This window comes from Chiloscyllium plagiosum, chromosome 48, assembly GCF_004010195.1.
Source record: "Chiloscyllium plagiosum isolate BGI_BamShark_2017 chromosome 48, ASM401019v2, whole genome shotgun sequence".
Taxonomy (NCBI): Eukaryota; Metazoa; Chordata; class Chondrichthyes; order Orectolobiformes; family Hemiscylliidae; genus Chiloscyllium; species Chiloscyllium plagiosum.
The window spans coordinates 4,783,618-4,804,923 of NC_057757.1; the positions used below are offsets into that span (position 1 = coordinate 4,783,618).

The 21,306-nt window shown below is 41.7% G+C and overlaps 1 protein-coding gene across 1 annotated transcript in view; it reads left to right on the top strand.

The window, feature by feature from the left end:
* The first annotated feature begins 394 nt into the window (after positions 1-394).
* LOC122544391 (polyunsaturated fatty acid 5-lipoxygenase-like) overlaps positions 395-21,306 on the top strand; it is a 45,484-nt gene continuing 24,572 nt past the window's right edge. The window contains exons 1-5 of the mRNA XM_043683637.1: positions 395-584; positions 6,871-7,066; positions 9,599-9,683; positions 13,604-13,710; positions 20,376-20,536. Of these exons, the coding sequence (XP_043539572.1) occupies positions 435-584; positions 6,871-7,066; positions 9,599-9,683; positions 13,604-13,710; positions 20,376-20,536 (699 nt within the window). The 5' untranslated portion in view covers positions 395-434. The remainder of the gene's footprint in view (positions 585-6,870; positions 7,067-9,598; positions 9,684-13,603; positions 13,711-20,375; positions 20,537-21,306) is intronic.

Genomic DNA, 21,306 nt, shown 5'->3' on the forward strand with positions numbered 1-21,306 from the left:
TCAGGCACCCTGCTCACAGTTCAGACTGGGCTGCATGTCAGCACTGTTCACTTGCCCTGTTAGTGCATATACATTTAGCACTGATGTTTGGTGTTCAGAGCATCGGCATTTGCACTGGGCATAGAGTCGTATAGATTTCCTTGCCACTTTGACTTAGTCACTATTAATTATTTTCTTAGTATTATCTCTTTTTAATAAGGGTATGGAATTTGAACCAAAGTTTCCTCCAATCTCTAAATGTGAAATATTGAATCTAAGGTAAAAAAAACTCAGGCCTGTCAAGACCTGTATCATAAATGGAATTTTCTATCAGATTATAAGTCAGCTGGTTTCCCAGAAAAATCACTTTTTTTCTTCATGTATAAACATTGCATCCGCTTCCTTGTCAGTCAGTTTTGCCACAATCAAAGATCTGAATTTCTCCCACTGCTAAAATGAATGCCTACAAAGTGACCATTGAGACTGGGACAATTGGGGGTGCAGGAACCCAGAGTTATGTTTACTGCACCTTGATCGGAGAGAAGGGAGTGAGCCACAAGGCCAGCGTCAACAGGTGGCTGCATTGTGATCTGAAGCAAGGATCTGTGAGTATACATTCGACAAGGGGTTTGAGAATCTTAGAGACAGCAGCATTGTACTGTAGGCAGGATGTTATTAAATTGGAAAGGGTGCAAAAAAGATTTACAAGGATGTAACTGGAGGGGGGACAGGGAGCAGTTTCAGTTATCACGAGAAGCTGAAGAGGCTGGGACTTTTCTCCATGGAGTGAAGAAGGCTGTGGAGTGACATTGTAGAGCTTTATAAAATCATGAGGGCATAGATAAGGTGAATAACAAGATCTTTTTCCCAGGGTTAGAGTCCAAAACCAGAGGGCATAGGTTTAAGGTGAGGGGGGTATAATTCACAAGGGATCTAAGGAGCAACTTTTTCTTACAAATAGGGGAACAAGCTGCCAAAGGAAGTGGTTGAGGTGGGTACAATGACAACATTTAAAAAACATTTGGATTGGAACATAAATTTGAGTTATATGGGCTAAATGCAGGCTGTTGAGGCTAGTTCCAGTTAGGAAACCTGGTTGGCGTGGACAAGTTGGGTTGAAGGCTCTGTTTCCATACTGTATGACTCTGACTTTAGCAGCCTATTGTAATTGACATTACATTAGGTTGTGCCAGTACACTGGAGAAATTATTTCAAAGATAAATACATGCATTTACACTACATGTTAAGCGGCAATTGGATAGGTACATGGATAGGTGCTTAAGCTAGGACAAATGTTTGGCACAACATCGTGGGCCGAATGGCCTGTTCTGTGCTGTATTGTTCTATGTTCTATGTTCTACGTTCTAAATGCTTAACACCTAATGAAGTTTACACTGCCGAAATGTTGATTCTCCTGTTCCTTGGATGCTGCCTGACCTGCTGCGCTTTTCCAGCAACACATTTTCAACTGTGCAATAGCACTGGAATTACAGACAAAATTGCATGCTCAATAAAAGCCTGGGTGTGAGTTTCCTTCCATCAGCATGAAATACTAACATTGTGGCAAATCCAAAAATGCTCAGGCAATCTGGGGCAGTAAAGGTCGAGGTTGGTGTTGTGATGTTGATTGAAGGATGAACACACTGACCAGGGCATTAAGGAGATCCTGCTTGCTGATCTCCAAAATAATGCCAGAGGAGGTTTCACATCCATCCATGCAGGAATGGGGGCCTCTGTTTATCATTTCATCTGGGAGGCAGCAGCACTAACAACACAGCTCTCCCTCAATGCTGTACTGTAGTTCCAGCCTTGGTTTTTCTGCTTCAGTTTTGTAGTACAAAGTGAATGCAGAATCTTGTAACTTTAAGATAACCATGCTACCAATAAATTAGCCAGAACTTATACTTTGGTATGATGAAAGGCCAATTTAAAAAAATATAGTTATTTTCTCTTACAGTGACGAATGTTGGTCATGCCAGTGAACATAACAATTCAATCTCAACAACTGCATCCCAATCTTTATATTTGTCCCACGCTCTTGTCTTTGATTCGGTTGCCTTTTCTTCTTTCAAATTCTGTTGTGTCGGAAACTCCTACCACTTAAGAATTTTGTGAAGTATTTTCTGTATTGTTGCCGGTCTTTATCCATTATGTAGAGGTACCACGGAATTTTCTGCCCTACTTTGATCGGTGTTAGACACTTATTCAAAAGATTGCAAAAGAAAATCTTGTTTGTGGTTTTAAACATATGAGCATCTGGGAAATGGGGGCAAATACTTGCCAAGCCAGTAACATCCATATTCAGCAGAGTACGGGAATAGGATAGTTAAGAAGGCATATGGGACACTTAGTTTCATCAGTTGCGGCATAGGATACAACAGCAAGGAGGTAATGTCAGAGTTGTACAGAGTGTTGGTCAGACTGCAACTGAAGTACCGTGTGCAGTCCCGATCACCTCCCTATAGGAAGAATGTGAGAGCGCGAGAGGGGGTACAGAAGAGGTTCACCAGGATGTTGCCTGGAATTGAGAAATTGAGCTATAAGGAGAGACTAGATAGGCTTGGATTGTCTTCTTCAGAGCAGTGAAGACTGAGGGAGGGACAGGATTGAGGTGTATACGATTGAATGGTATGGACAGGGTGAACAGAAAGCAGCTGTTCCCTTTAAGTTGATGGGTCAATCACGAGGGGCATAGCTTTAGGATAAGGGGCAGGGGATTCAGAGGGGATTTTGGGAAAAATCCTTTTCACTCAGCAGATGATGGGAATCTGGAATGCAATGCCCACAAAAGTAGTGGAGACTGGAAACCTTAAAACCTTATAAAAAAATTTGGATCAGTACTTCAAATATCATAACATTTAAGGATATGGAACGAATGCAGGAAATTGGTTGCCAGCTTTCCAGTGAAAACCATTCCAGTCTTTTTAACCTTTCCTCACAGCCAATGCCCTCGAGACCAGGCAACATGGTGGTGAACCCTCTGTGCTCTCTCTCCAAAGAGGCGAAGGAGTATTGCTCCGAAAGCTTGTGATTTCAGATAAATCTGTTGGGCTATACCTGATGTCGTGTGATTTGTGACTTTGTCCTCCCCAGTCCAACACCAGCATCTCCACACCATGGCAATCATATGCAGTGAAAGTGAAAGACCAGATATAAATCATGGCCACAGGAACATACACATAACTGGAGAGGTTGTACCTCAAGGCCAGGTGACTGAGCAAGATGTGAATTCACCACCTGCACAGACACAAGTCAGCCACCAGATACAGGGGTCTACTGTATATTTCCATTAATGGAAATGGAAAAACAACAGGTAACACAGCAGTAACAAATGATGTAGGAATGACACACCCCAGGGAAGAAACATTACTCTAATGAACATCCAATAACAAAGTGCACGCTTACACTATCTGGCCAACCTGATTTAGAGATCATAATGCTTACAGTGCAGAAAGAGGCCATTCAGCCCTTTGAATGTACACTGACCCTCCAAAGAACATGCCACTCAGAACCACCTCACCACCCCATCCCTGCATGGGGTTTCTCCCATGGCTAGCTCACCTAACATGCAGATCCCTGGACACTATGGAACAATATTTAGCATGGCTGATCCACCTAATAAAAGGCTATGTGGCACTAGAACAAACTGGCTATGGGCATGCAGCGTTCTGGAGCATTTAACTTCAATAAATTGCTGGTATATTGGAAGGGACAATAGCCTTTACAATATCAGTGCTTTCAGCCATTCCTTGATATCATGTGGAGTGAAACAATTTGGTTGGAAACTGGCATCTGTGACACTGGCTACCTTCAGAGGAGGTTGAGATGGTCATCTGTTTGGCAATTAAGATTGAAGAATGTTGCAGCATTATCTTTCGTATGACATGCTGGACTTCCTCGTCATTGTGACTTGCTTAGTTGTCCACCATTCACGCAGGACTGCAGAACTTCTATCTGTACCTTCAGCAGGTTGACACTTTTTTCAGGTATACCTGGTGCTACTTCTGATGTGCCTCCTTGAACTTTTCATTGAACCTGGGTTAATCCCTGGTTAAATGGTAATGATAGAATGGGGATTTTGTCAGGCCATGAGGTTACTGGTTGCAGATTGTGTTGGAGTACAATTCTGCTGCTGCTCATGGCCTACAGCATCTGATGAATACCCAATCTTGAGCCACTAGATCTGTTTGAAATCTGTCCCACAACACAATGGAAGCTACTCTCAATACAAAGAGATTTTGCCCAAAATAACTGGTAACCCCAGCCTAAAAGGAGGTTGGTGGCAGCAAATCTATCCTTCAGCAAATTGATCATCATACAACATGGTGAACAGCAATGCAGATTCCTCTAAGCTCTGAAGAACTCTGCATGTACAGCTTTCAAAAGGTTGCTTGTACAAACTGGGAAAATCGAATATTTGAGAACCCTACAGTAGAACCATGATGGCCAAATGCAGTGTGGCAATAGAAAAAAAATTCAGAACTGGTAAGATTGACACTGAATCAAATGTGAACTAGAAGTTAGAAATGAGTTACACTGGCAGTTCTAGATTGTATTCGATGCTGTTAAACCGTAGGACCAGTACCCAGTTGAGCCTCAGTTGCAGAGTGAATAGACATTGGAAGCTCTACGAGCATATTGGAAATCCCTGTTGGGCAAGGGATAGTTACAGACCAAAAAAGCTAGTGGAACACCCACAGCTCACAGTGGACATTACCACCAATGTTGGTGGGCACATGAGATACTGCAACAGTGAGGAAAATCAAAGGCAATGGAACAAAGTTTAAAAAAATAGGTTGAAACACAAAAAATGTTAGGAAGTCTAAGTTAAAGGGCAACTGGGGACTGGCAGTAAATGCTCGCCAGCCAACTCTGCCTACGTCCCATAAATGAAGAAAGAAAAACTGTCTACATTAAACAACATCAGGGCAATTCACAAGCCAAATGTCCATCAGAAAAAGAGATTTAAGAAACCATCTTACTAACAATATCTGGCATAGGGTGTAGGTTTGCTCGCTGAGCTGTAGATTTGATATCCAGACGTTTCATTACTTGGCTAGGTAGCATCATCAGTGACAACCTCCAAGTGAAGTGAAGCTGTTGTCTCCTGCTTTCTATTTATATGTTTGTCCTGGATAGGGTTCCTGGGGTTTGTGGTGATGTCATTTCCTGTTCGTTTTCTGAGGGGTTGATAGATGGTTGGCAGTCCTTGCATGGAATTTTGTAGATGACGTTGGTTTTGTCCATGGGATATACTGGGTCTTTCATTTTTGTTTGAGAGTGTTGGTGGGTTTGTGTGCTACTAGAATTCCGAGGGGTCTTAGTAGACTGGCTGTCATTTCTGAGACTTCTTTGATGTATAGTAAGGTGGTTAGGGTTTCTGGCTGTGTTAGGTCCGCTTGTCGTGGTTTGTTCCTGAGGAATCTGCGGACTGTATTTTTTGAGTATCCGTTCTTCTTGAATACGTTGTATAGGTTGTTCTCCTCTGTTTTTGTCCGTGCTGCAGTGTGTGGTGGCTCATTGGAATAGTGTTCTGATACAGCTTCGTTTGTGTGTGTTGGGATGGTTGCTGGTGTAGTTAAGTATTTGATCAGTGTTTGTCGGTTTTCTGTGTACGCAGGTTTGTAGTTGTCCTTTGTCTTTTCTTACGACTGTGACGTCCAGGAATGCAAATTTGTTGTCGGTTTCTTCCTCCTTGGTGAACGTTATGCCTGTGAGGGTGTTGTTGATGATGTTAAATGTCTCTTCTATCTTGTTTCATTTTGTGATGACAAAGGTGTCATCTACGTAGCGGACCCAGATTTTTGGTTTGATGGTTGGTAGGGCTGTTTGTTCTAGTCTTTGCATTACCGCTTCTGCTATGAATCCTGATAGCAGAGATCCCAAGGGTGTGTCGTTGGTTTGTTTGTAGATTATGTTGTTGAAGGTGAAGTGGGTGGTGAGGCATCTACGCCAAGTCTCCACCAAGGTGACTGATGAGGATTTCACAGTTCCTTTCCCTGGCTATTGTTAGGCAAGGGTTTCACTCTCTCATGCATCAGCAGTTTCTCTCATTATTTAACAAAAACAGCAATTGGTATAAATGCTCAGCAGGTCTGGCAGCATCTGTGGAGACAAATCAGAGTTGACATTTCAGGTCCAATGACTCTTCCTCAGAAATGGTGGTAGCTATGAAAACAATAGTTTTTTTATACAGAAAGTGGGATGGCGATAGGGTGAGAGTAAACAATAGGTGGAGATAAAGCCCAAAGAAAGAAAAACAGCTGAACAGACAAAGGAGTGGTTAAAAGTCTCATCAGTGTAGTGGAGATCACATTGTGAACAATAAATACAGTAGACTAGATTGAGTGAAGTGCAGGTAAAGTGTTGCTTCACTTGGAAGGTGTGTTTTGGGGCCTTGGATAGTGGGAAAGAAGTAAACAGGCAGGTATTACACCTTCTGGAATTGCAGGGGAAGGTGTCGTCATTCTTTATCTCCGTTTAAAGTCCACTTGAAGCTAGTTGGGTTTCTTGGGCCTCAAAGCCAGGCAAGTAAATGGAAGTGAGACCACTGCTTGAAAGAGGTCTTTCGCACTGCTTGTGGGTCACGAGAAAAAGAAGTTTTGACCCCATCCTCCTTACTTCTCTCTGATGAAGGGCTTATGCCCAAAGCTTCGATTATCCTGCTCCTCGGATGCTGCCTGACCTGCTGTGCTTTTCCAGCACCACACTCTCGACTCCTTACTTCTCTTGCCTATGCTTGCAACCAACCTGACAATAGGATGCCAGTTCCACAATCAGGACCTTCCAGCCTAATTGAAACTTGTAAACATCTCCCTCACTTTGAATAATTGAACTTATGTTTCCCATATTGCGGTCTAATTAATCCTTCTGGCGTAATTTACTTTCCAGGTGGGTCACGACGAAATTGCAAGTAATCGGGACCTTGGGACCATTTATTTTGTGGAGCTGCAAGTAATTCCGTTCATCGGTCAAGATTGCTGGTTCTGCTGCTGTGCGATGGTGGAGATTCCTGAGGGAAACCTCTTCCATTTCCCCTGCTACAAGTGGCTAGCAGACAATAACATAGACCTCAGGGAAGGAACCGGTAAGGCGGAAAAGCCAGAGGTTGCTGGGGAGCAGCAAAGCTGACCCACAGAAGTAACATGCATCCACACAGAACCCTTCCCAAAGCATTTGACCAGCAGTGAATTGATGAAGTGTAATATAATGGTTGTAGAAAATTCAGCAGCCAGTTTACACACAAGAAGGTCCTCAAATGTCAAGGAGCAATAGATAGTGGCAGGATGCCAAAGAGAACTCCTTTGCTCTTCCACGAAAAGGGGCATATGATCTTTCACACTCCTCTGACATGGTTTTGGTTTAATGCCACATCAGACAGACAACACCTTTCAAGACAAATCTTCCATTCCCAGCACATAACAGCACTTTGCTCCACATAGGGCAAGTGGACATATGAAGCTCCTGTACCTGAAGCTTATAGCAAAATTTTTCAAGTTTTACTACAAGTCCATCTCTTCAGATAGATTAGATTAGGTTAGATTATTTACAGTGTGGAAACAGGCCCTTTGGCCCAACAAGACCACACAACCCTCCGAAGAGCAACCCACTCAGATCCATTCCCTTACATTTACCCCTTCACCTAACACTACAGGCAATTTAGCATGGCCAATTCACCTAACCTGCACACTTTTGGACTGTGGGAGGAAACTGGAGCTACATAGATGTGCCAGAGCATTGCATTAGCATAGTTTCTAGAACAAAATTGAAGTTTATATGACCCCACTCTAATCCCATGATTAGATTCAGCTTGTGTGGATTGAGTGTTGCTCAGCTGAATCATTCAAATTAATATTCAAACCTTTTACCCAGGTATTCTTCCCTTGTGTGACAGACAAAAGACAGGGAATTTAATTAATCAAGCCCGTCTTTATTTAATCCTTTAAGTGTCAATACTTAATATAAAACACGCATCTTTATTTAATCCTTTAAGTGTCAATACTTAATATAAAACATGCATTCAATGAAACATTTGCTTTTCACTTATCTGAACTTCAACTTTAACTCACTCTATTTAACTTCATTTTACCTTACTTTACTTAATCCACATTTGACTCAGTGATTAGTACCGCTACCCCACAGCTCCAAGGACCTGTGTTCACTTCCAGCCTTGGGCAGCTATTTGCATGGAGTTTGCACCTTCTCCCTGAGTCTACATGGGTTTCTGCTGGGTGCTACAGTTTGCTCCAAAGTCCAAAGATGTGCAGGCTAGCTGGCTTAGCCATGGGGAATGTAGGGTTCCAGTAGGGGGTGCGTCTGGGTGGGACACTCTTTGGAGGGTTAGTGTGGACTTAATGGGCTGAATAGCCTGCTTTCCCACTGTATAGGGATTCTAACTAAAAGTTTGGCTTGGATCAAATACAACTTGATTCAACTTCCCTAACTTTATTCTCCATGTAGATCTTTGTCACGTGGTTTTTTTTTTGGTCTTCTCTCTGAAGATTTATCTGGGGACAGACTTGATTAGATTCCCTACAGTGTGGAAACAGGCCCTTCGGCCCAACAAGTCCACACCGACCCTCCAAAGAGCAACCTACCCAGATCCATTCCCCTACACCTAATACTACGGGTAGTTTAACATTATTAATTCACCGAACCTGCACATCTTTGGATTGTGGGAGGAAACCGGAGCTCCCATGGGGAGCTCACGCAGACATGGGGAGAATGTGCAAACTCCAGTTTGAACTCCAGAATTGAACCCGGGTCCCTGGCGCTGTGAGGCAGCAGTGCTAACCACTGAGCCACCATGTTGCCCTTAAATCCCAAGAAAATCTCTTTGCTCTGTTAACTTATCTGAAAATGTGTTTCTGTTCAGAAACATCTCTGCCCCTCAGCCAGTGAATTGATCAAGGAGCAAATTACTGGTGTTAGTACTGAAAACAAAAAATGCTGGTGATCACAGTGCGTCAGGCAGTATCGATGGAGAAATAGCAAGCTAATGTTTGGAGTCTGGATGACTGTTTATCAGTGCTGATGTGAAGTGTGGAGGGGGCAGCATTTATGCAGTAGTGGTGGGTGGGGGCAAAGCCTGATCATATCCTTCAATTCCAGCCAATGGAATTTAGTGGTTAAAAAACACTCCTAAATATTTACAGCAAGTCATAAACAGCACATTCCATACTCCAAATAAGGTAATAATGGTGTCAGCACGTCTACAGACCACCATAACACTTCCCTAATTTGTTCAACACAGGGAAGCAAAGGTTGCAACATATCCTGGCTACAGTTTAGCTGATGTCAGAGTTTCAACTAGCTTGACCAAATTTCCAGCATGCTTGATTGTAGCTCTTAAACAGTCTAGTAGTCAGTTCTGCTGCGCCCACCTGACCACAAAATGCCTTCATCATGTTCAGCATACAGCTGATACATGAACTTCCATCATTCTTACCATAAACAATCTAAACCCCTAAATTTGACTTCCAGGTGCAATCTAAACCCCTGAATTTGACTTCCATGTATCTATGATCTTGTAAATATAAAAACCTCCAAGCTCCTCAATCATCTCATAATTCACCATTGGGTATCATATTCTGTATATAACGTGCATCTAACTTTACAGCGAAGAGATTCCACGATGATTCTATGGTGTCCCAGCTCCAGTTGCATCGCCAAGCTGAACTGTGGGAGAAACAGCTGCACTGCCGGTAATAGCCAAATATCTCAAATAAATGCAAAATACTGCAGATGCTGGAAATCTTAAGTTTAAAACAAAACCCAGAAAGTGCTGGTGAAAGTCAGCAGGTCTAGCACGAACTGTGGAGAAAGAAACAGTCATAATAGATCATTTCTGAAAGAGTCATACTGGATTCGAAACACTAATTCTGTTTCGCAGGTGCAGCCAGACCTGCTGAGTATTTTCAGAAATTCCTGTTGTTGTCAACGCCCATTGAATATCATGGGGCAAATGTTAGATTATTTTCTTGCAGTTGTGTGGTGCAAATGTTACTTGCATTATAGTCCATCTATATATTAAAGAATGTACATGCAAATCATGTCTGCAAATCTAAAACAGAGTCATGCAGTCACTTGCTTCCAGATTGAGACTTTCATTTGATTTGATTCAATCTTATCAGATCATTAGGCCTCCAGTGTTGGACCCTTATCAAAAGAGAATGTTTAGGAAAGAATGTGAAATTATATTGAAAGGATGCAAGAACTGGCCCGGACACCATCTTGAGCAGATATCACGATTGGACTGCATGAAGGCCTCAATTTTATATTAAAGAGACAATATTGAGTCTGTTTTAAAATCTGATAACTAATTTCAATTTCTTGGGAACAACAAAAATGTTTTTCCCATCGAATTTTTAATCTTCATTGATGTAAACAATTCCTGTTCTAATTCAATGATTTAATTTTTACACAGAGATGTCTCTGACTCATGATTGAATGGTTTCTCCCTTTGTGTCCTAGGTGGAGGAAATTACCCTCAAAAATGCTAAAGTGTATTGATACTCGATCGTTGGTGAGCTCCCTGTGGATTTGAGGTTCAGTTGTGAGAAAGATCTCTGTTTGAACTCTCTGTGGCAGAGAGGTTAGTATCACATTCTTGGAAGAAAGGCTCCATAGAAACCATGTGATGATGGAGGGGATATGGAGTACAAGTGCAAAAGAGATATTTGCACTTAAATGAAATGTTGTCCATTTCTGGGTAATGCACTTTAGAGGTACTGGAGAGGTTGCAGAAAAGATTCACGAGAATTGTTTTGGGGAAGAGGAACTTCAGTGACATGGGTAGATTGGAGACGTTTGCATTGTTTTCCTTGATTAAGAGAAGGTTGAGAGGAGATTTCATCAAAGTGCTCAAAATCATGATGGGATCTGGACAGAGTTGACAGAGAGAAACAGTTCCCATCCATAAAAGGATCAAGAGTGAGAGGGCACAAATTTACAGTCATTTTGCAAAAGAAGCAAAAGCACTTTAACGTAAAAATTTCCTCACGTAATTTTTGCTGAAGATCAGGAATACACAGCCTGGGTGTGTAGTGGAGGCAAGCTCAGTTTATGCTTTCAAAGAGACTTGAATTGTTATCTAAACAAAGAAGAATGTTCAGGGTTGTGAGGAGAAGGTAGGGGAAAGACAGAAAGTGAATTACTCATTCAGAAAGCTGGTGCAGAAATGACAGGCTGAATGGCCACCTCCTGCACTGCAGTAATTCTGTGATTTTTGATGACAGGTATACTTGCAAATTTAGTACCAAAACCAATGCTCAGTAAGTTGTGACCTAGTTCTGACTAATGTTCTGTATAGTTGCTGGGAATGGACTTGTTACAGGGCCAGGTATTCCTGAGTTCTCAGTCAGTCAGCATCTGATACTGTGTGAAATAACCCCACGAAGGCCGGTATTCTGTCACCGTGTCACCCTTCATTTACACATCAATAGTACAAGACACTGACCCAGCTAGCTTAGAGCTGGCTCCTAGAGTGGCCAGGACCCTCTGACACTCCTGCTTATATCAGCCAGGGCTCCCTGATTGGACCAGGTTTACAGCCCCAGTCAGGGAACTTATATTCTGAGGTCCGCCTGGCTGATCTCCATTCCGATCAAGAAATCCTCGCCCACTCTTAAGTCCTGACAGTAGGCCCATTCTTTTTCCTGTAGCTTCTCCTGGGGCATTCTTGCAATGGATCTGGTTCTTTCAACTCTGCCTCAGTTACTGGTGATGTGTACCAGACCATAGCTGGCATTTTGCACCTGGAGCGCCTTGGAAGAAAATCATCATCTTCAGATGGTAACAGCATCGACGCTGTGATACCTGCCATGTCCATCTCACCCTCCGCGATTTCATTGATGCTAGGCAGAGGGGGAGAAGTCAGGGATTTTGACAGCCTTGCCGGAGATTCTGAGAGGCCAAGTATGTTTCACTACTGCCCCATTTCCGAGGTTGCAGCTTTCACGTGGTCTGCATACTTGTTCAGGGCCACCTCTCCTAAGTGAACTTTGTACATCATGAAACCCTACGTCGCATTAACATGCCTCTTACCCATTCTCATGATTGCAACACCAAACTTTGCCCCCTGAAGTAAACTGCCTCTTTCAGTTAGTGGAGTCTTGTGACTGGCATTCGGGGTTCCTGATGCTGTTGAATCCTTTGCCCGCCAGGTCTGGGAAGATCAGTTTTAACCTGGTGTGGAGTCTTCTCCCCATTAGCAACTCTGCTGGAGCTGTCCCTGTAGTTCATTGAGGGTGGCCTGATAATCAAACAGGAACCAAGACGTTTTGGCATCGAGTGAAACTGTAGGCTGTTTCTTTAAGTCTGCCTTCTAAGTTTGGACTGCTCTTTCCGCCAGACCATTGGATGATGGATGGTAACGATGCTCGCGTCTTTTCAATTGTTGTCACCATGTTTGACAAATGAACTCTATGCGCATCCAATCAATTTGAATGGGTGTCCACAATGACTGAGAACATACAGCCGATGAAAGGACCAGTGTAGTAACAGAGTCCAGGTTTTACCCAGCCATTCTTGTGAATGTGGGAGGGCTGCTGACAGTAAACTTTGTCCTTTTCGGCACTTCAGACACTGCCTGGCCAAAGTGGTCATGTCAGCATCTAATCCTGGCTACCAGACATCACTTGTCAATATCTTCATTTTGGAAACACTCAAGTGACCCTGGTGGAGTTCAGGCAGTGTCTGGCGGCGACCTTTATTCAGGACATTCACTCTTACTCCTCATAAAAATATGCAATCCTCTGTGATGATCTGGTCTTCTTGGGTTCTGAGCAGTTTCAGTTCTGGTTGCGTTGGCCCCCACCACCGGCTGCTTTAGTTTTGCTAGGACAGATCTTTTCTTGTCCACGGTCTGATATTGTCAGCAGTGACTGGAAGTGTGTCCAGAAAGGATTCTTCGAAATGGCAGCTCCACCAGTGGTGTATCTGCCAGTAGGAGGTGGTTCAAAGTATCTGCATTTGTTACTTGGACTCCCAGACAATTTTCCAGTTTGTAATTGTACTCAAATTAAGAGTCTATGGCTGTGTATGGCCTGAAGCTATGGGCAGCATGGTCCTATCCTCTTTAAGTAGTCCTAGCAGGGGTTTGTGGTTCATTACTATTACAAACTTATTGGTGGAACTTTCTCACACCAAAGATGACTGCCAAACCTTCCTTCTCTATCTGGCTATATTTTCATTATGCATCAGCCAATATCTGGGAGGCATATACTATTGGGCATTCCTCTCTGCCGAGCCACCGGTGAGCCAACACAACCCTGACACCACATGGGGAGGCATTGCATGTCACCTTACATGATGATAGCTTTTTCTTCACTTTCCTAATGGTTATATCTTGGTTAATGAGACCATTTCCAGGCTGACGATTTTCCTATACACGTGTAAGGTTGCCACATGTGACAATTAACTTAGCAGGTAGTTGCTTCAGTACTTAGCTGAAGTCACATGCTCTCTTAGAAAGGCTAGTTCACTATTTCAAATGATTTTCTGACCCTTGCTTAAAATTAAACAAGTCATCTTCACAGAACTAAAAGCTAACATCCACATTTCCTTCATTTTCAAATTCCTGAATAATAACATGTTTCATAAACCTTAATCACAATTTGTTTAGTTTTGCAGAAGTGGGACTGAAGGAGATTGTGAAAAATTTAGAACACCCTTGGACCTCTGTTGAGCACTTTGATCACATCTTTTGGAAAGTCAACAATCCCATTGCAGGTAATGGAGATTTGCAAACAAAGTGTTTTTAAAAAATTCTAACATAGGATTTGGGTGTCACTGGTTTGTTATCCATCCTTAATTCCCCCTTGAGAATATGGTGGTGAGCTGCCTTTTTGAACTACTACAGTCATGGGATATAGGCCACAATGCTGTTAGGGAGGGAGTTCCAGTATTTTGACCTATTACCACTGCTGAACAGCAATACATTTCCAAGTTGGCATTATGAGTGGATTGAAGGGGGTGGTGTTCCTATTGTTAGAAACAAAATTCAATAAATTTTAGACGAGACCACCAAAGCTGGAAACAAGACAATTTATTCTATGATCTTGCAAGAAAGGACTCCAATTGCAGAAAGCAATTGAAGTGATGATTATTCAAACTACTACGCAGTTATACTTTTGAGCTGCGTGAGGTCACCTCTCCCGACTCCTGCATTACCCAATCTCTCTTAGTATTTTGCCTCTGCCCATCTATGCTCCATGCCCATTGCCCCCTTCCCCAGGTTGGCAACCTTCCTCTCTGTAAGTGCTGACACACACATTATTTTGTCGACAGTACATCAAGATCTGGTTTAACATTTTGTATCAATTCTGCTGGTACATTCCATCCTCGGACATTTCATTAACTTGTATCATTTTGTATAGCCCAAGCATTTCGGTTATCTCAGCTTTTTGCTGAAAACCTAATTTTTAAAAAGAACTTATTTGCTATAATAATTACACACCAAAGTTAGTATTTAATTAACCACAATTATACACTGAAAGGTAGAGATACTCTTCCCTAAATATCTGCAGAGTTAATAGTTCTCTTGCTATACCCCTTTTCTGTACGCTTTTTCTATATCTGCAAAACAACACTTTTCCCCATTTCTAACACTATGTATGTGCTGCCCTTGACCTTTTAGGTGATAGCAGTCTTCGAGGAGAAAGTGAGGTCTGCAGATGCTGGAGATCAAAGTTGAAACTTTATTGCTGGAACAGCACAGCAGGTCAGGCAGCATCCAGGGAACAGGAGATTCGACGTTTCGGGCCAAGACTCCCATCCAATGTCTGCCATCCCCAAAGCTTCCTCCAGGTGTTATTCATCATACAGGAGGACAGATTCATCAGTTGAGAAGTTGTGACTAATCAATGGGAGATTTCTTGACATGTTGAATCTGATGCCATGAGATTTCTTTGGATCTGGAGTAAGTGGACTCCAAGGGCAATTTGCTCTCAATTGAATACCATTGTAGCACCACCTTTGCTGTATACCAGTGGGAAAGCTGTGTAGCCAGGTCTGTAGCTGAGCAGTTCAGTCCAGAACTAGCTGGGGAGTTCAGCTAAGGGCTTTGTGGAAACAGTCTGCTAAAATCTCTTCTTCTGCCCTTCTAACTTCAACCTGTAAGCCTTTGTTTCATTTTTTTGCTCTGTGTGTAAGGGGTTTGCTTATTGCGACTTTTGTGTATATTTGGAACAGCATAATTAAGTCTAGTTTGGATAGGCTGAGTTCTGTAGTGGTTCTTTATTCTGTTCTTTGTGTTTCATTGTGTAATCTTGTGAATAAACTTTTGGCGTAGCATGTTTTGAGAAGATTTGTAGCTCAGGCTCTGGATGTAGATTCGCTTGCTGAGCTGCGAGGTTCATTTCCAGACATTTCATAACCCTTCTGGGTAACGTCTTCAGTGGGCCTCAGGTGAAGCAGTGTACATGATTCCTGCTTTCTATTTTTAGGTTTGGGTTTCTTTGGGTTGGTGATGTCATTTCCTGTGGGGATGTCTCTGTTTGGAGTGTCCTAAGATGGATGTGTTGTCCCAATCGATGTGGTGTCCTTCCTTATCTGTATGTAAGGATACTAGTGAGAGAGAGTCATGTCGTTTTGTGGTTAGTTGGTGTTCATGTATCCTGGTGGCTAGTTTTCTGCCTGTTTGTCCAACGTAGTGTTAGTTGCAGTTCTTGCACGGTATTTTGTAAATGATATTAGTTTTACTTGTTGTCTGTATAGGGTCTTTCAAGTTCATTAGCTGCTGTTTTAGTGTGTTTGTGGGTTTGTGGATTACCATGATGCCAAGGGGTCTGAGTAGTCTTTGATGTAGAGGAGAGTGGCTAGGGTTTCTGGACGTGTTTTGTCTGCTTGTTTGGGTTTGTTGCTGAGAAATCACACTGTTTTCATTGGGTACCCATTTTTTTTTTATTAGATTAGATTACTTACAGTGTGGAAACAGGCTCTTCGGCCCAACAAGTCCACACCGACCCGACGAAGCGCAACCCACTCAGACCCTTTGAATACACTGTATAGGTGATTTTCCTCTGCTCTGCATAGTTCCTCTGTGCTGCAGTGTGTGTTGGCTCATTGAAATAATGTTCTGATGCATCCATCTTAGGACAATCCAAACAGAGACACTCCCGAGAATTCCTAGAAGCATGGCATTCCAACCGGAACTCTATCAACAAACACATCTAGTTAGACCCCATCTACCACCCCCTGAGAAAAAGAACCGGAAATGACATTACCACAAGAAATGACATTACCAACCCAAATAAACCCAAACATATAAATAGAAAACAGGAATCATGTACACTGCTTCGCCAGAGGCCTACTGAAGATGTTACCTAGTAAGGTGACGAAACGTCTGGAAATGAACCTCCCAGCTCAGTGAGCGAACCTACATCCAATTTTTTGTCTGTTTTAAAACCTGCTAGTCAACCTTGCTAACTTATTCCGGATAATTTTCACTGTACACTTACCGCAACAAATGGTCTGGGCTGCCTGCTTAAGAATGTTTTGAGTGGTCTGGCCTCGTCTATAACACACTAGCAGTGGAGTTGTTGGTGTCTAGGATTTTGTCTATAACTATATCAGGCTGTTACTTTCCATACCTGTAAGACAACTGTCCCAATTTTAACCCTAGCTCCCAGTTGTTAGAAAGGGTGACTTTGCAGCAGGGCTGAGTTTGCCATTGTTGTTTCTAGTGCCTTCATCAATGCCAGGTGGTCTGTCTGGTTTTTATTTCTTTTTTTGAGAGGCAGCTAAGAGTTAACCATGTAGGTCAGACCAGATAAGGAGGACGGTTTCCTTCCCTAAAGAACATTAGTGAACCAGATGTGTTTTTGCAATAGCCTACAATAGTTTCATGCTCATCATTAGCCTTTTTTAATTCCAGCTATTTATTGAATTTTAATTATAATATCTACCATAGCAGGATTTGAATCCTGGCACCAGAAAATTGCATGAGTCTCTGGAATTAATAACCCAGTGACTCTACCACTAAGTCATTCCTTCCCAAATTAGGAGAGCTCATACTCTGAGATAGTATTACAAAAATTTCAACAATACAATATTTATTACACCAGTGAAACCAATTAGAAAGAAAGAATCTGCATTGCTATAGGACTGTTAATGACCTCATGATTTCTCAAGGTACTTTATAGATAATGAAATATTTTTGAATGAAATTGGAATGTAGAAAACGAGATGTGTAGGAAGTTACCATAACTGATGATGTGCTAATGAGCATATTTATCAGCTTTCTTGCCAAGAATATTTGATTCTTTTGCTCCAAAAATGCACTTTATTGATAACAGTTTTGAAAGTGCATAACAAAACATTGTGATTTGTGAACTGCAGAGATTACAATCAAATTGAACTTGTCTCCATAGAGCATGTAGGAGAAAGTGAGGACTGCAGATGCTGGAGATCAAAGTCGAGTTTGGTGCTGGAAAAGCAGAGCAGGTCAGGCAGCATCCGAGGAGCAGGAGAATCTGTTCCTCTGATGCTGCCTATCCTGCTCTGCTTTTCCAGTACCACAATCTCGACTTCATAGAGCATGTGCCACTCTGAGGTGACTCAGTACAACTTCAACTCTCCTGATATTAACAATGAATATTCCATGTCAGGTATGCAGTTTGAGTGGTTCCGCACAGTTTCCCCACCTGTCCAGCAACCTCAGAGGTATCAATTCAAGTCTTGAGTGTGGTTGTCTTCCAGAGGAATCTCTTTGCGCTGATCCTTCCTGGTTGACATCCAGTAAGGCACTGGCCACTGAGAAATTTATGTTAATAGTAATCTGTTTTAGTATTCTTTTTGTCAAAGTAAAACACCTAACATTTTCCCACATTATACTCCATTTACCATCATTTTTGACACTAACTTTATCTATGGCCCTTTGTATACTCTTTTTAAACCCCGCACAACTTGCCTCCCTGAAAATCTTTGTATCATCAGCAAATGTGGTTACAATACAATTGTTTGACCCCCTAATCCAACTTATTAATATTAATAAGTTTCTAAACATTTAAGTAAATGTCATTCTCAGACAGAAAGAGCATATATTGCACTGAGGGGAAAGAGGAGATTCACCCGGAATTTGCCTGGACAGGAGTATTTTAACAATGAAGAGAGGCTGAATAAGCTCGGGTTGTTTCTTTTTGATGCAGAGAAGTTTGAGCTTTGCAGGGTCCTGATTGTAATGGAAAGATAGTGATTAGTATGGACAGTGTGGATGGCATCCCTTCGTTGAAGGGTCATTAACAAGGTGGCATAACTTTTAAGGTGAAAGGCAGGAAGTTTAGAGGGGATTTGAAGAAATGGTTTTCATCCACAGGATGGTGGGAATCTGAAAAAGTGGCTTTGGAGGGTAATTGAGATGGGAAACTTCACAACCTTTAAAAAGTGTTTGAATGTCATAACATTCAAGAATAAAGGCAACTGCTGAAAGGTGGGATTAGTTTGGATATGATGGGTCCAAGGGCTTGTTCTGTACTATATGATTCTATGCTTCTGTGTACGGGATAAGGACCTGTTTCAGGTCAACAAAATAGTTGACAACTTCTTACTGGTTCCTTTCTCAGGAGAATGCCTTGACCAAGGAAAGTCAACTTGCTTGATTTAAAACTTAAAATTTGGCAGATCACTGCCAATCATCATTACTTTTGCATTCTCTATCACAACAACTCTACTAATCAGAGTCCACTTGCCAACCAATAAGTCCTCCATCTCATACATTTAATGATATTCTTATGAATTGTCCTGATGAGTGCAAGATGAAAAGCCTTGCTGAAATGTCTTTTTTCAGCAATAATCAAGTTCTGTTCTACCAAATCGCTGCATAGTTGAGGTCCTAAACTGATCCATGTGGGACTCCATCTATTATGATTTACTAACCTAAAAATAACCATTTATCCCGACCCTTTATTTCCCATTAGTGAATTAATCTTTTAACATATCACCCCAACACCATGAACTCAGATCTTGTAAGGCAACCTTTTATGTGTCACATTATCAGAAGTCTTCTGGAAAGCAAATGATGCAGTATCCTTTGATTTCCCCATTCAGCGATTTCTTTTTTTTTGTATTCTTGCATTAGATGTGGGTACAGGCAAAGCTGGCATTCATTACCCATCTCTAATTATTTTTGAACTGATTAGCTCTCTATACCATTTCAGAGTCAACCACATCACTATGAGTCTGGAGTCACATGTAGGTTAGACCAGGTAATGATGGCAGATTCCTTTCCTGAAAAGACATTAGCTAACCAGATAGGCTTTTGTAACAATCAACAATGTGTTCACTTTTAATTTGAGATTTTATTGAATTCAAATTTTGCTAGCTGCCATGGTGAGATTTAAACTCATGTCCCTACAACACTAACCTGGGATTCTAGATTGCCAGTCCAGTGGTGTTCCCTCTATGTCACCACCTCCCGTGCTTGTTACACCTTCAAAGAACACCTATAAATTTATCAAACATAATTGCCCTTTCAAAAACCATGTTCACCCTGCCTGTATTATGATTTTCTCATAATCATGCTACTACTTCCTTAGTAATGCATTATAATATTTTTCAATGGCAGATATTAAGCTAAGTGGCCTGTACTTTGCTGCTTTCTGACTATCTCCTTCCTTGAATTGAGGTGTTCAGCCCAATATTTGTCCTTCAAACAACTTTTAAAAACATAGATAATCTTGTTATTATCACACTGCTGTTTGTGGGAATGACCTTTGTGCAAAGTGGCAGTCTCATTTCCTTTGTTATATCCCTTTAAAACAACACAATGTATAAATACAGGTATTGGCTTTTTTTCATAGGAATAAGGAATTAAATAATCATCAGATACTATCAATGAAATGTAGCTTTAATGCAACCAAGAGATTTTCATGTAACTCGAATGTAATGTAACGAGCTATGAAGTGTAAACCTAATGTGTTAAACAATACAGAGTCTTTCTTCTGCTGAAGATGTGTGCTTCTTTCCCTCTTGTTATCAGTAAGTCTGACTGATACCGATAAGTAGGATTGCTGACAGTGAATCTATCCAACGCATCTCAGATGGTTCCAACGGAGAGGACCACAGCATTTGCAGTAAATTTCAAAATTCTTCAGACAGCACAAGATAGAACATGAAACTGAAAAGTTGCTCTCTGCACTAGGTTGTGCTGAATCCTTATTCTCGATATCAATCAAGCCTCTTCTATTAATGACAAAAAGCGGCCATTGTTTACTCAAAACATATTGCTGTGTACCAGAGGAGAAACAAGTTTGACTATTAATATTGAGTCACAGAGTTCTTGTCTGGTGTGGAGGGATTGCCTGTGTTCACCAAGCCTTCTACTGAGTTAGCTTTAAATTGTTGTTAACAGGACCTTGGTATTTCTGGAATATTAACTTTTTTTTTCTCTTTCTCAGTATTTGCAAAAGATCATTGGAAGGAGGATTGGTTCTTTGAAAACCAGTTCTTGAACGGCTTCAACCCAGTCCTGATAGAGAAATGCAACAAAATCCCATCGAGCTTCTGTGTGACAGATGAAATGGTCAGGATGTCTCTCAGGAACTCCACGCTGAAGCAAGTAATGGAGATACATTTATTTTCAATCTATCACAGAATTGACAAAGTGTTATGGTACTGATGGAGGTCATTCTGCCCATCATGTCTGCACCGGCTCTTCAAATAACCATCATTACCAAGTGTCAATCTGCTTTTTTCCGCATCTTTGTACATTATTTCTATACAGATAATCATCCAATGCCCTCTTGTAACTTATTGGAACCTTTCTTCGCCACACCCATACCCAAACCACTCACTGAGAAAAAACGTTTTTCTCATGTTATATTCGCACCTTTTGCAACTCATTTTAAATCTATACCCTCTTCTTCTCATTCCTTTCACAAATGGGAACGGTTTGTCCCTATCTACTCAATCCAGCTGCTCATGGTTTTGAAAGTCTCTGTCCGATTTACTGTTTTTTTCTCCAGGGAGGATAGTCCTAATTTCTTCAATCTATTTTCATATTGAAGTTCCTCATCCCTGAAAGATACAGTTGCTTTAGAAGAAATTAGGAGAAGATCCATATGACTCATTCCTGAGTTGGAAGTCTTATCTTACGATCAGAGTTTTGAAACGGTTTGGCCTAAACCCACTGGAGATTAGCACAGGCAATTTTATTGAAACACACAAGAGCTTGAGTGGAGTGGAGGATGTTTCCTCTTGTAGTCTCCTGCTACAACTAGGGAAAATAGTTTAAAAATGGGGAGGTGGAGTGGTGGTACTGTCTCTGGATGAGGATCAGGTTAAAGCGCTGGGGACACAGGTTCAAATTCCACCTCCACAGGTGGTGAA